We start from the raw sequence: 15207 nt of genomic DNA, 5'->3' as shown, positions 1-15207 counted from the left end.
AAGAATTTTTCCAACAATTGTTTACAGATTATTTCACTTATAATTCACTGTATTCCAGTGGGTCAGAAGTTTACATACACTAAGTTGACTGTGCCTTTAAACAGCTTGGAAAATTCCAGAAAATGATGTCATGGCTTTAGAAACTTCTGATAGGCTAATTGACATCATTTGAGTCAATTGGAGGTGTACCTGTGGATATATTTCAAGGCCTACCTTCAAATTCAGTGCCTCTTTGCTTGACATCATGGGAAAATCAAAAGAAATCAGCCAAGACCTCAGAAAAACAAATTGTAGACCTCCACAAGTCTGGTTCATCCTTGGGAGCAATTTACAAATGCCTGAAGGTACCACGTTCATCTGTACAAACAATAGTACGCAAGTATAAACCCCATGGGACCACACAGCCATCATACCGCTCAGGAAGGAGACCCGTTCTGTCTGCTAGAGATGAACGTACTTTAGTTCGAAAAGTGCAACTCAATCCCAGAACAACAGCAAAGGACCTTGTGAAGTTGCTGGAGGAAACAGGTACAAAAGTATCTATAGCCACAGTGAAACGTGTCCAATATCGACATAACCTGCAAGGCCGCTCAGCAAGGAAGAAGCCACTGCTCCTAAACTGTCATAAAAAAGCAAGACTACGGTTTGCAACTGCACATCGGGACAAAGATCATACTTTTTGGAGAAATGTCCTCTGGTCTGATGAAACAAAAATAGAACTGTTTGGCCATGATGACCATTGTTAAGTTTGGAGAAAACGGGGGAGGCTTGTAAGCCGAAGAACACCATCCCAACTGTGAAGCACGGGGGTGGCAGCTTCATGTTGTGGGGTTGCTTTGCTGCAGGAGGGTCTGGTGCACTTCACAAAATAGATGGCATCATGAGGAATTAAAATTATGTGGATATATTGAAGCAACTTCTCAAGACATCAGTCAGGAAGTTAAAGCTTGGTCGCAAATGGGTCTTCCAAATAGACAATGACCCCAAGTATTCTTCCAAATTTGTGACAAAATGGCTTAAGGACAACAAAGTCAAGGTACTGGAGTGGCCATCACAAAGCCCTGACCTCAACCCTATAGACAATTTGTGGGCAGAACTGAAAAAGCGTGTGCGAGCAAGGAGGCCTACAAACCAGACTCAGTTACAACAGCTCTGTTTGAAGGAATGGGCCAAAATTTACCCAACCTATTGTGGGAAGCTTGTGGAAGGATACCCAAAACGTTTCAGCCAAGTTAAACAATTTAAAGGCCATGCTACAAAATACTAATTGAGTGTATGTAAACTTCTGACCCACTGGGAATGTGATGAAAGAAATAAAAGCTGAAATAAATAATTCTCTCTACTATTATTCTCACATTTCACATTCTTAAAATAAAGTGGTGATCCTAACTGACCTAAGACAGGGAATTTTTACTAGGATTAAATGTCAGGAATTGTGAAAAATTGAGTTTAAATGTATTTGGTGTATGTAAACTTCCGACTTCAACTGTATATATCAATACATTATCTAAATTGCAGCCGCGAATCCGCCATAGAAAAATAAAGAACCTAAGCTCTGGTAATATGGATAGCCTAACTATTGAAGCATTGAGCGAGTTGGTTTTCCATGGCCCCTGTACCCCTGGTGGGTGGAGAGTTCTCTTTAGGATCAATGGAATGGTTGAAAAGAATCAAACAAAGAGGAGGTGCTTATGTTTGTCCTGTTTCACATACAGTGGGGAGAACAAGTATTTGATACACTGCTGATTTTGCAGGTTTTCCTACTTACAAAGCATGTAGAGGTCTGTCATTTTTTATCAATGGGTACACTTCAACTGTGAGAGACTCTGGAATTCAAACTAGCAACCTTTCGGTGACTGGCCCAATGCTGTAACCGCACCTGGGGCACAGGGCCATGCAAAAACAAATTTGCCTAAAACTCGTCTGGCCATCCTCTTTCAGCTCGAGAAAGTGGATTTCTACTGGTGCGGGCATTTAACATAAAGCCTCATGGCTCTCATTGATTAAACAACACAATGCAGTAACACTGCTAAAGCCAATTTAACAATATGTCAATCAAACGGTTTCTCTGGAGACATTAGTGTTCTGTGTGTGACCTTTACTTCCTGAAGTGCACTGGAGTGTTGTTTTTGCTTCTCGGAAGGATTGATTAATCACTGAGCATTCTAAAAGTGCTTGTTTAATCACTGAGCATTCTAAAAGTGCTTGATTAATCACTGAGCATTCTAAAAGTGCTTGATTAATCACTGAGCATTCTAAAAGTGCTTGATTATCACTGAGCATTCTAAAAGTGCTTGATTATCACTGAGCATTCTAAAAGTGCTTGATTATCACTGAGCATTCTAAAAGTGCTTGATTATCACTGAGCATTCTAAAAGTGCTTGATTAATCACTGAGCATTCTAAAAGTGCTTGATTAATCACTGAGCATTCTAAAAGTGCTTGATTAATCACTGAGCATTCTAAAAATGATCTATGCCGTTTAAAGTACTTATAATAGACTGCACTACCACTCATCCCCTCCTAACCTGCTCAACTCTGATCACCACTTCCTCTCTCTGTCAGCGTGCGTTGTGTTGTGTCATGTCGACTGCGTGGGGCCGCCTCACTTCCTGCTCAGGAAGGGACGCAGAGGGCAGGCTGGTGAGCACTTCCCTCTCTCATCTGCTTCTGGGTCCATCACCCTTCACGGAACTCCAGGTCCAGAAGTTAACACTCAGAATCAGTCTGACAAGAACAAGCACAGTACTAAGGCAGATACTAAAGCAAACGCATGGACCCAGACTGCCACAGTAACAGACTGCCATGGTAACAGACTGCCACAGTAACAGACTGCCATAGTAACTGATTGACGAGAAACGTGGAGACAATGACAAGTCGAAAGGAATTGTCAAACTACAGCATGATGTGTTGATTTTAGTCTTGTGTGTGAGGAGTTTAAATTACCACATTTCAGGAACAGTTTCCACACAAAAAAAGATGAGATCATCTCTAAATAATTGCTCCACATAATCAAAACAGATACAGTAGATTAACAAAGTCCACCCCTAGAGTATAGTTACCAGCCTTTACATCAGCATATAGTTAAAGGATCAATTTACACAATTATAATATATTTTTATTGCCCTCAATCCCTCAAAACAAAAATAAACCACATTTAGAATAGATTCGTATCACGAGAAAGAAAATATTAGAAAATACAGAAATCAATTTGTCCAAGAAAAAACCTTACAAAACCAAATGTGTATACATGTGAATTGAACATTTTTACCCCACAGCATATTATGAAATAAACAGACCAAGCCACATTCATTACAGGTGTCTCTATCTAAACTAGTAACCTGTTAGGGGCTTCTTCTTGCTTGAAAGCACATTCTTCCATTCTATTGTGTTAGTAGGACTTTCTGGAAGTAATGACTTATTTTTCAACACTGGCATTTGAGTTCCAGCAGAGGGCACCAACACATCATCCGCCCTTACTGGCCTCAAGACCTCCCGTGTAACTCTATGCTCTTTTATTTTAGCTGGGGAATCAGAGTGACTTCTGGGTGTAGAGGGCACAGCGCCTACTGTAGCCCCTTGTTACAACCCTTCCATGTTCATTAAACATTACATTTTTGTCATTCAGCAGACTCTCTTATCCAGAGTCACTGCACAGTTTGTGCATCCATCTTAAAGATAGCTAGGTGAGACAACCACATATCACCGTCATAGTCAGTACATTTTTCCTCAATAACTGATCAAAGCTAGTAAGAAAAGAGTAGTGGTAGTGCCAGTGTCAACAAGGGTGTTAGTTAAAGATACTGAAGAGGTGGGTTTTCAGAAGATGGGCAGTGTCCTGATTTTAGGGGGAACTGGAAGCTTGTTCCACCATTTGGGTACCAGGACAGAGAATAGATTTGCCTGGGATGAACGGGAGCCAGGCTCACCCTGGTATTTTTCTGTGTTGGGAAAGCTACTCAGAAAAGACAGTTTAGCAAGCTACCATTTACCTCACACTGGAAGAAGTTAAGAAAAATAGTTTACTTAACTACAGTTATTTTGAAAAGTAGTTCACTACATCCAAACTACTTTGTGAAAACAGATCATGGCTAAATCTGAAATGTCAGACTACAAATTGCAAGAAGAGATCACTTTAGGGTCATATATTAACAGAATGTGTAATTTAGCCTAAACACAAAAACGATGTTTCAAGTGAGAAACGGGTTGGTCTGATGCCCAAAAATTGAAATTATGGCCTACTTCACTCATCTTATTTTAGCCAAAAATGTAGTGTGTAGTTCCAGTAGTTGGCTACACGGCTAAAACATAGTGTGTAGTTCCAGTAGTTGGCTACACGGCTAAAACATAGTGTGTAGTTCCAGTAGTTAGCTACACTGCTACATGACAACAAGTAATGAACTACTGCAAACACTATCTAGATTTGAATTTAGTTCCACTATCACCAAGCTACTGCAAAATGTAGTTCATTTACTAGTAATCTGGTGCAGTAGCAGACACGGGGTCAGGTACGGGGCCAGGAGCCCATGGGATGGGAGCACCATGGGTACTGCTGTCCACTACCCTCCCAGTTAGCCCAGCTGGTAGCAGTATGGGTTTTCCCAGGAGCCTCTGCTTCATCTCATAACTTTCCTTGGAAGGTCCTACAAGGCGGAGGAGATCTCCAACATGATTGACGAGGACAGTAGGATAAATTATATTATACTTCTGAACCAGTTCATGAATTCGAACCTGTCGGTCGCTATCGAGTGTCCATAGTGGGATTTCTTGAGTTCGTAGTCTTAAATGAAGCTTGTTGAGAAAAACCTGCAGCTTTTCCATAACCCGCTCTGGACTCTTCCCTTCAAGGAAAACATAGCGGAGGTCTGAATCTTCAGCTGGCTTAACATCCATTTGAGTTGCGTGGCCTCCAAGAATGGAATCAATGTCCTTTTTCCTGACGCACTGGGCATAACGGAGCACATCTGCGTCCGTTATGAAGAAGACCTCACTGCAAGATGGGGTCTGGGAGATGGGTTCCACTGGTTTGGGGGATGTGTTCCTCATATGGGTCAAGTTGTCCCCAACATACCCTGTTGCTTGCGGGCTGGGAAATGGGTTGCAGCGGATTGAGGATTTGGAAATGGCCCCAGAGGCATGGCTATTGAGACTGGATGGCGAAGGGCTGCTGTGGCGCAGGGTGTTTGTGTCCTGGGGTAAGACCTGCTGCAGTTGGGCCTTCACTGCAGTGAACTTCTGAAAGGAGCCCTGAATGGGTAGCTGGGGAATCTCGTTCACAGGCTGGAGCACCTCCTCGCTGTCCTTGGAGAACATGCTCACCTCCAGATCGGCCTTGACTGGCACGTCCACCTGCGACACACACATAACAACATAAATAAAACAAGAGAAAAAATATAACTCTTCTGCAACGCTCGTTGGTCTTGGAATGACCTGCAAACGACTTGAAAACTGAAGGTAGATGGTGTTGCTTACTGAGTTTAAAGCTCTGATTGAGAAAAAAAATGTTGTTGACCACTAATTGTTTTCAATGTAAAGTATTTTATGTACATGCTGACTACTTCGTCATGACCTCTTGCCAGCTCAACTCGAAAAAATGGTTTATTCCCTGGTAAATTAAAGGTTCAATAAAGGAAACTGTAACCATACTTTTTACAGGACATGGATTGCAATATGATGTGTCTTTTTACTACCTCAGGCGTGTCAGCGTTCCTGATTTTAAGAGGAAAGTGTTGTCCATCCACTTCTAAGACATGGGTCCGCTGCAACACACGTGCAGCCACTGCAACAGAGAGGAGAGGAAGTTAGATGAATGACATGGTTTTTACCACAAATGTACAGTGGGGCAAAAAAGTATTTAGTCAGCCACCAATTGTGCAAGTTCTCCCACTTAAAAAGATGAGAGAGGCCTGTAATTTTCATCATAGGTACACTTCAACTATGACAAACAAAATAGGTGACAGGTGTCTTTTATACTGATAACAAGTTCAAACAGGTGCCATTAATACAGGTAATGAGTGGAGGACAGAGGAGCCTCTTAAAGAAGAAGTTACAGGTCTGTGAGAGCCATAAATCTTGCTTGTTTGTAGGTGACCAAATACTTATTTTCCACCATAATTTGCAAATAAATTCATTAAAAATCCTACAATGTGATTTTCTGGAATTTGTTTTCTCATTTTGTCTGTCATAGTTGAAGTGTACCTATGATGAAAATTACAGGCCTCTCTCATCTTTTTAAGTGGGAGAACTTGCACAATTGGTGGCTGACTAAATACTTTTTTGCCCCACTGTATCCATATATTCTGTAGCAAATAGTACATTATCACAAACTAATATTAGACTATGTGTACCTAAAAAAAATAGATATCTGTAGTTTCATCCATTCGATAAGCCTACCTTCTGGATCCTCAAACATGACGAAGGCCTGTCCTGGGCTGTAGGATGGAAACTGTACTCTCTTTAACTCTCCTCCCCCGTTCCCTGGTCGTTGGAAGTGTATTGTGAGCTTGTCAACCCTTCTAACAGAGGCAAGGATATCGTCAGGGACGCCAAGCACCTCCACGGGTGTTCCCTCCATGACAATACTGGGGAAAGGTCATAGAGGTGAGCAATGACCACAGTTGACAACACCTCAGGTTGTAGCAGTCTTATTGGCTGAATGTGATATGCAACATCTGGGACTAGCATTAGCTAATCCAGCATGGAGGTGAAAAATGGTGTTTCATAAAGAAAGCATGCATATTTTCCCACATTCTCGACATTAACTAGTTAAGGAGGAAATGGATGGCTTTGCAGCCTGAATGGAGAATGTTTACCACCCGGTCCACAGGGGATACGTAGGGCCCTATAAAATCTGTTTCATTTTTTTGCCTGATTCCGTTTAGTTTTTCCCCCAAATTCCATTTCGTCTTTCCAGATTTCCGTTTCCCCCGAATATTTTCAGGTTTCAAAAAGAAAACATTTCAGAATTGAATGTTCTAAGTCCACAACAATGTTTAAAACACATCAGGAGACCATTTTAGAGGTCTGGGGGGGAAAATAAAGACGTTTTAATGTTTTGGCGTGCAAGTGTGCACCAGGAAGAGACCATTGTTTGGCTAAGCAGTGTTTCTGTAGCACTCATGTGGTTGCAGAGTTCGTAAAATGACCACCTGGTTTGAAGCAAATAATCATTCTGCCAGGTAGGCATAGGCTACTTTTTAAATAACATTCATTTGAGAAGGTTTTTGGGAAAGAATAGGAAAGGTTAACAGAAGGTTATCATTAGAATCGTCGCTAATGGATATGCAAAGTGTAGACAAGTGTGCAAATACCCACAGACCGGGGCATTCTTGTGACTTACTTCGCAAATGAATGCATTTTCCAATAAGTCCAATTTGTTTTTGTTGATTTCCTACAAAGTTAATTTTTTTTTTTTTAAATATTGTTGAATTCTATTTTAATGTCTGGATTATATGATTCTGTCCACAATGTGGATGTTATAGTGCCCTAGATATGAGTGTATAGCCGGCTGCATAAGTTCCATTTGGACGGTAAAATGAAATGACTCAATATCACCATCTGCCGGCCTCTCACGGAGTTGAGAGCAGACTAGAGTTTTTATTTATTTTATTAACCTCTGACTCCTTTGAGTTGCTATGCGTCAATAACTAGTGATGGACACGAATCATTCTGAAGCATTGAGGTTTTTCAGCTAATTGTGTCAAATAGGTTCATTTACTCGGGGCTTTGATCAACACAGTGTACACTAGTGGCACCTGCTGGTCAAAAGAATTTAGAGCAGCCATATTATTATAGATGATGTCCCACACCCCGTAGCGTGTCCGCAGCATAGCCTTTTTGCCTTCTACCAGAGTAGAAGAGGGAGGCCCAACTTGGTGGAAAATCTGTCTCCCTCCAGTTTTTTCCCCTTGTTTTGCCCACCAAACAAGGAGCTTTTGTATGCAGGTCAATGAGAGTGTGTCGAACTAAAAAATGTATGGCTTATTTGCTACATGAGGTAAATTTGACTGAATAGACATTTCGTAATGCTTAAGTTGTTACGAGTGTACTGATATAAGTAGGACACGTGGCATCCCGGCAACTTTGAGAAAAAAAAACACTTTATATCGGAGTTGTCTCGAGATGGCTATGCATATTCATGACATGAGGCTAGTAGCATAGCATCTCTCGGGTTGACGTCAACAACCCTCATCGAATATTCCAAATGTATCCACCAATCCAAAGAAAGGATAGGCGGGAGCAACACCGCTTTGTGGACAACGACTCCCATTGTTTTTTAAAACATTACTTTAAAAATGTAACATTAACCTAATAAAACATTTGTTGTGGGAATGACGAGCAGTAGGCCTAATACATTATCACAGCATATTGGCTATGTGCCTGGCCTGGTAATATTGTTCTTCTCAGACCATATTATATTTTAAAACTCAAGCTTTGATAACAAAATAGATCAGTTGGTGTAGCACTTGCAAGGCACAGCTGAGCATAAATTTAAATAATTTGCTTTTTTATTTTACTGGACTGATGGTACCTCCTGCAACTGTCATGGTGCTTTCAAGACAACTCAACAGGTCAAATCATGACGTCAGTGATCTGCAGGTCGGAAAGTCAGAGCTCTAGAAACATGCCCGACTTTCCGACATGGAATTCTGAGTTGGATGACCATTCAAAACGATGGTCATCCAAGTTCCCAGTTGTCTTGAACGCACTGAATTCGGGAAGTCTGAGATTTCAGAGTAAAGAGTTCAGTTGTTTTGAACATGGCCTTATTCTCAGTGGAGGGAGGGAGCAAGAGAGCAGCAGAGGGTCCATCTCTCATGGTCCCTGCTCTCTCCTTCCTTTCCTCTGGTGAGACTGACCAGAGAGAGGGGACAGTCTTCCACCTGATGGTGTATCTCGAGTCGTAACGCATAACCAATATGCATGCATAAATTCATGTTGTTGACCAGAGAAAGTGATATATTCCTCCACATTAAAATAATAATAAAAAGGGCTATCGTTACACTTGTCTACTCATTCATTGCACCTGCAGCGCGAGAGAAGGACGTTTTATGTTTTGTAATAATGTTGAATAAAAACAGTGACAGCGGTGAAAATCAAATTAAAACATACACACTCTTATCAACAGCAGCTCTTTGCTATATTCTTTGACAGTGTCTCTCTGGTCATGGTTTTAAAAGTTATGAAAATCTCACGTAGGCTACAAACTTTTCTGTGGCCGGGGAAGCTGTAGGCAAGGTGAGCTATCAAATTGGTCAGCGCAGTAGGTCGCACTTGATTTAGCCACAGATCTCCCAGTCCACAGATCTCCCAGTCCACAGATCTCCCAGTCCACAGATCTCCCAGTCCACAGATCTCCCAGTCCACAGATCTCCCAGTCCACAGATCTCCCAGTCCACAGATCTCCCAGTCCACAGATCTCCCAGTCCACAGATCTCCCAGTCCACAGATCTCCCAGTCCACAGATCTCCCAGTCCACAGATCTCCCAGTCCACAGATCTCCCAGTCCACAGATCTCCCAGTCCACAGATCTCCCAGTCCACAGATCTCCCAGTCCACAGATCTCCCAGTCCACAGATCTCCCAGTCCACAGATCTCCCAGTCCACAGATCTCCCAGTCCGCCATGTTCCTCTTTTCAGACAAATGAAATGGTACACAATGGGAACACTTTGCGCAGAGCTTCTGAATCAAGTGAAAACCTACTGCCAACAGTGCAACATCCATTTTAAAAAGTAATGCCTTGAAGATAGACCAGTTGGACTGGTTGGTGACCACTGGACTATGCCTCAGTCACGCACTAGTCAGAAATAGGAAACTCTGACATTTCTCACTGGTTGTAGTTATACATGTGCCGTGTTCAACCAGTTAGCAAGTCGAATATTTTCAAGTATCCTAGTTCCGACTAGCACGTGAACGCGGCAACTGTTTCGAAGTACACTGCTTAGCGATCTCGACACATGCCTTGGAGCTCCGGCATCAAACGTACCATCACTAGTCAATACTAGAGGTTGAACGATTAATCGGAATGGCCGATTATTTAGGGACAATTTCAAGTTTTCATAACAATCGGTAATCGGCATTTTTGGACACCGATCATGGCCGATTACATTGCACTCCACGAGGAGACTGCGTGGCAGGCTGACTACCTGTTATGCGAGTGCAGCAAGGAGCCAAGGTAAGGTGCTAGCTAGCATTAAACGTATCTCATAAAAACAATCAATCTTAACATAATCACTAGTTAACTACACATGGTTGATGATATTACTAGTTTATCTAGCTTGTCCTGTGTTGCATATAATCGATGCGGTGCCTGTTAATTTATCATCCAATCACAGCCTACTTTGCCAAACAGGTGATTTAACAAGCGCATTCGCAAAAAAAGCACTATTGTTGCACCAATGTGTACCTAACCATAAACATCAACGTCTTTCTTAAAATCAATACACAAGTATATATTTTTAAACCGGCATATTTAGTTAATATTGCCTGCTAACATGAATTTCTTGTAACTAGGGAAATTGTGTCACTTCTCTTGCGTTCTGTGCAACAGAGTCAGGGTATATGCAGCAGTTTGGGCCGCCTGGCTCGTTGCGAACTGTGTGAAGACTTTCTTCCTAACAAAGACAGCCAACTTCATCCCTATCACCCAAACGGGGGATGATTTAACAAAAGAGTATTTAAGAAAAAAGCACAATCGTTGCATGAATATACCTAACCATAAACATTAATGTCTTTCTTAAAATCAATACACAAGTATATATTTTTTAAACCTGCATATTTAGTTAAAAGAAATTCAAGTTAGCAGGCAATATTAAAATAGGGAAATTGTGTCACTTCTCTTGCGTTCATTGCACGCAGAGTCAGGGTATATGCAACAGTTTGGGCCGCCTGGCTCATTGAGAACTAATTTGCCAGAATTTTACGTAATTATGACATAACATTGAAGGTTGTGTAATGTAACAGGAATATTTAGACTTATGGATGCCACCCGTTAGATAAAATACGGAACGGTTCCGTATTTCACTGAAAGAATAAACGTTGTTTTCGAAATTATCGTTTCTGGATTTGACCATATTAATGACCTAAGACTCATATTTCTGTGAGTTATGTTATAATTAAGTATATGATTTGATATTTGATAGAGCAGTCTGACTGAGCGGTGGTAGGCAGCAGCAGGCTCATAAGCATTCATTCAAACAGCACTTTCGTGCGTTTGCCAGCAGCTCTTCGCTGTGCTTCAAGCATTGCGCTGTTTATGACTTCTGCACTGTTGGAGCGAAGAACACAAGCATTTTGCTACACCCGCAATAACATCTGCTAAAAATCTGTATGCGACCAATACAATTTGATTTGAGTGGTAGAGGAAGATGGGTACAGGGTGAGGGATCCTGAGAGGATTCCTGTGAGTAGGCAGAGACCAAGAGAGTGATGGGAAGAGTATGTGCTTCAGTAAGGTGGGCTTTTTAGCATTCATAGCCATGGTTGTCAATTATACTGCAGAAATGGATCAGAAGTGACAGAAAATAGAAGTTGTGGAGGCAGTAGCTGAGAAGTACTCGGGATTGTGAGGATTTACTGCAGAACAGCTGCTTTGGGTGTTGAGTGGTAAGTGGTCTGTCCTCTCAGACTATCGGTCTGGAGTAGTATTAGATCGGGTTAAATAGTGGAAGGTGTGGTGTTTTTTGTTGTTGTAGTGAGGGCTATTAGTTGGCAGGGCAATTTTCCTTGTTTCCAATGTTGTAATACCATAACAAAAATGTAACGTAGGTAGGTCGTGAATGGCATCACACACCAGTACAGTAGGTGGCGGTGTATACAACTAAAAGTTGGATGCGATCCACCAACCAAATCCTAAAGTAGTACAGCTGTGGTTTTATTTGATTGAATAACGTTTTATTAAAAAGTATGGATTTCAGCAAACAAAGCACGGCACGCAAAAACATACACTAGGTACACGGTAAGGGTTTTAGAATGTTTTAAAAAATAAGTATCGACGCATTGCAACTAGAAAGACCATAAACAAACTAGTCTGTGGTACTTGGCAATGTAAAGTGAAGAACTGGAATGTAACTGGAAAAGTTATTATTGACAGCACGCAATATTATTGCATTAAATTAACTGTGTATGGATGTGAGTTATCTACGTTCTCAATCAATGTGATTTGTTTAAATTTGGCAATATTGTAATCCGATTCCCAATTCCCCTCTCCCGTTTTTCACTAAGAAAACACTTGAAAATATACTTGATGTAAATTATTATGCATTAACAGCAAACATGTTTTTATTTTCCTTCAAAAAGTTGTCATTTGAATCAAACTTACCTATATCGGGTTGTCGGTTTGTTTAAAATAAGGTCGTCACCACTGAAGTATGGTCGTACTATGCATTTCGAGAAAGGTGAAAACTTGTTAGCGTCACGCATAGACTGATGCCGCGTTCAAATACTAATCGGAACTAGGAAACTCGTACATTTCCAACTTGTTATTCGTTGACGCGGGCACGTGTATAACTATAACCAGTTAGCAACTCGGAAATTTCAGAGTGAACAAGGCAGAGTCTATGGCGTTGCTGCTGACAACCTTTCACTTTCGATTCTCTCGAAATGCACAGGGACACCATACCTCCTCCTTCTTCCTCTATTTCTTTAAGTTATATTGACGAAATGCAACCAACTGACAGGTGCTTACACCGAAACCTACTACACTGGAGTGTGAGGCCAGTCACTCCCTATCTATACCACTATATTCTCTAAACTAACCCTGCATTTCTAATCAAATGTAATCTCACTACTAACCTCACTACTCCCATCACCCACACCCAAAATACCACCCACTCCCAATTACGTCCAACCTCTCTGACCCTGTCAAACAACCTCTCTCTTTCTACATAATACGTTTCACAATATAATAAATAATACATGTTCAACCGTTTCCGCTACCATGCAGCTATTACACATCCCAGTACCATGTTTCCCTATCAAATTTGAAGAGGAATTACAATCCCATATGTCCTAATCTCATCCTACACAACATAACTTCCTCCCTTCTGTTCCCATTACATGACACTATCTCCCGTGCAGATTTCCTTGTACTATACATATGTCTACCTTTACTACTTTCGTCCCATTGTATCTGCCAGCAATCTAACCCATTTTTCAGAATCAACGTTTTAATTTCCCCTCTGAACAACCTCACCTGTAAATCCACAATATTATTTGTCTCTGCTCTTTGTGTTGTTAAATCTACTACATCATGTCCATAAACTCCAGTATGACCAGAATCCAATAGATTTGTATACCATTTCCTTGTTACCCTAACAACAGCATCATTATGTCTACCCATAAATCCTCACATTCTGACTTCCCAGATCGTAAACTACACAGTCCCAACATATGACTAATCTTCTTGTTTACAACTTCTCTATCCATTGCAAGCTAACAATTACGGCAACCATTTCTGTTGAATATACAGATAAATCATTTATTAGTATCTTGCATAGATTAACATTAAACTCAGGAATAAATTCACCTGCTCCTGTCTTCCCATTCATGGCATCCTTTGAACCATCTGTACACACTGCAAGACAAGAATAAAACTGATTGCTAATATATTGATCAGCTATTGTTCCTACATTATCTTCTTCACACCACTGTTTATTATCTTCGATCAGGCTCAGATCAACATGTGGTCTTGTATAAAATGAAAGGATGTCAAACTCAACCCGCTTATCTTTTCCAGTGATGAAGACATGGATGTCTCATGGTATGTTTTAAATCTGGAATGGATTGATTGTTGCTGCCGTCTTGGCCAGGTCTCTTGAATGTTTTGGCATTCAGGTCCACAGTCACTTTCTGAACAATTCTATCATTAAAATCAAAAGAGGTGCTGTCAAACAGTGATTGAATTGACCATATATTTACCATAAACACATGCAATATGACAATGTCACATATTATCCTGTGATCATTTGTGATTTGAATCTTGAGTTGATATATTTTGATAAAGCTAGCACAACTTCTTACCTATCCTTTTGCAGTGGCTGCCAGTGTCCCTACCTATCCTTTTGCAGTGGCTGCCAGTGTCTTTACCTATCCTTTTGCAGTGGCTGCCAGTGTCCTACCTATCCTTTTGAAGTGGCTGCCAGTGTCCTACCTATCCTTTTGAAGTGGCTGCCAGTGTCCTACCTATCCTTTTGCAGTGGCTGCCAGTGTCTTTACCTATCCTTTTGCAGTGGCTGCCAGTGTCCTACCTATCCTTTTGCAGTGGCTGCCAGTGTCCTACCTATCCTTTTGAAGTGGCTGCCAGTGTCCTACCTATCCTTTTGCAGTGGTTGCCAGTGTCTTTACCTATCCTTTTGCAGTGGCTGCCAGTGTCCTACCTATCCTTTTGCAGTGGCTGCCAGTGTCCTACCTATCCTTTTGAAGTGTCTGCCAGTGTCCTACCTATCCTTTTGCAGTGGCTGCCAGTGTCTTTACATATCCTTTTGCAGTGGCTGCCAGTGTCCTACCTATCCTTTTGCAGTGGCTGCCAGTGTCTTTACCTATCCTTTTGCAGTGGCTGCCAGTGTCTTTACCTATCCTTTTGCAGTGGCTGCCAGTGTCTTTACCTATCCTTTTGCAGTGGCTGCCAGTGTCCTACCTATCCTTTTGCAGTGGCTGCCAGTGTCTTTACCTATCCTTTTGCAGTAGCTGCCAGTGTCCTACCTATCCTTTTGCAGTGGCTGCCAGTGTCTTTACCTATCCTTTTGCAGTGGCTGCCAGTGTCCTTACCTATCCTTTTGCAGTGGCTGCCAGTGTCTTCACCTATCCTTTTGCAGTGACTGCCAGTGTCTTCACCTATCCTTTTGCAGTGACTGCCAGTGTCTTTACCTATCCTTTTGCAGTGACTGCCAGTGTCTTCACCTATCCTTTTCCAGTGACTGCCAGTGTCTTTACCTATCCTTTTGCAGTGACTGCCAGTGTCTTTACCTATCCTTTTGCAGTGACTGCCAGTGTCTTTACCTATCCTTTTGCAGTGACTGCCAGTGTCTTCACCTATCCTTTTGCAGTGACTGCCAGTGTCTTTACCTATCCTTTTGCAGTGACTGCCAGTGTCTTTACCTATCCTTTTGCAGTGACTGCCAGTGTCTTTACCTATCCTTTTGCAGTGACTGCCAGTGTCTTACCTATCCTTTTGCAGTGACTGCCAGTGTCTTTACCTATCCTTTTGCA

General features: G+C 41.6%; 1 protein-coding gene across 4 annotated transcripts; it reads right to left on the bottom strand.

Moving 5' to 3' along the window:
- Positions 1–3095: 3095 nt before the first annotated feature.
- Positions 3096–12563, bottom strand: LOC112264321. 4 transcript variants are annotated; one of them, XM_024440844.2, is made up of 5 exons: positions 12320–12455; positions 9194–9630; positions 6393–6580; positions 5690–5778; positions 3096–5348 (listed from the first exon to the last, which is right to left on the bottom strand). In XM_024440844.2, exons 3-5 carry the CDS (start codon positions 6571–6573, stop codon positions 4473–4475), a joined length of 1146 nt encoding a protein of 381 aa, XP_024296612.1. In that variant the 5' UTR covers positions 6574–6580; positions 9194–9630; positions 12320–12455; the 3' UTR covers positions 3096–4472. The 4 variants fall into 4 exon arrangements, with proteins under 4 accessions (XP_024296612.1, XP_024296611.1, XP_024296610.1 ...); XM_024440843.2 differs by lacking the exon at positions 9194–9630 and having other exon boundaries at positions 6393–6514; positions 12320–12563; XM_024440842.2 differs by lacking the exon at positions 9194–9630 and having other exon boundaries at positions 12320–12556.
- Positions 12564–15207: the final 2644 nt, after the last annotated feature.

The sequence above is a fragment of the Oncorhynchus tshawytscha genome, linkage group LG13 (assembly GCF_018296145.1).
Source record: "Oncorhynchus tshawytscha isolate Ot180627B linkage group LG13, Otsh_v2.0, whole genome shotgun sequence".
NCBI classification, from domain to species: domain Eukaryota; kingdom Metazoa; phylum Chordata; class Actinopteri; order Salmoniformes; family Salmonidae; genus Oncorhynchus; species Oncorhynchus tshawytscha.
The sequence above is the reverse complement of the archived record's forward strand: the minus strand, read 5'-3'. Positions and strand labels throughout refer to the sequence as shown.

Bases quoted from the DNA above. Each gene is read 5' to 3' on its own strand.
- LOC112264321 (XM_024440842.2), bottom strand. From the start codon at position 12,420: ATGCGTGACGCTAACAAGTTTTCACCTTTCTCGAAATGCATAGTACGA. The intron at 5,779-6,392 runs GTAGGCTTATCG...TCTCTGTTGCAG, and splicing joins CATGTTTGAGGATCCAGAAG to TGGCTGCACGTGTGTTGCAG. The intron at 5,349-5,689 runs GTAGTAAAAAGA...TGTGTGTCGCAG, and splicing joins GGAACGCTGACACGCCTGAG to GTGGACGTGCCAGTCAAGGC.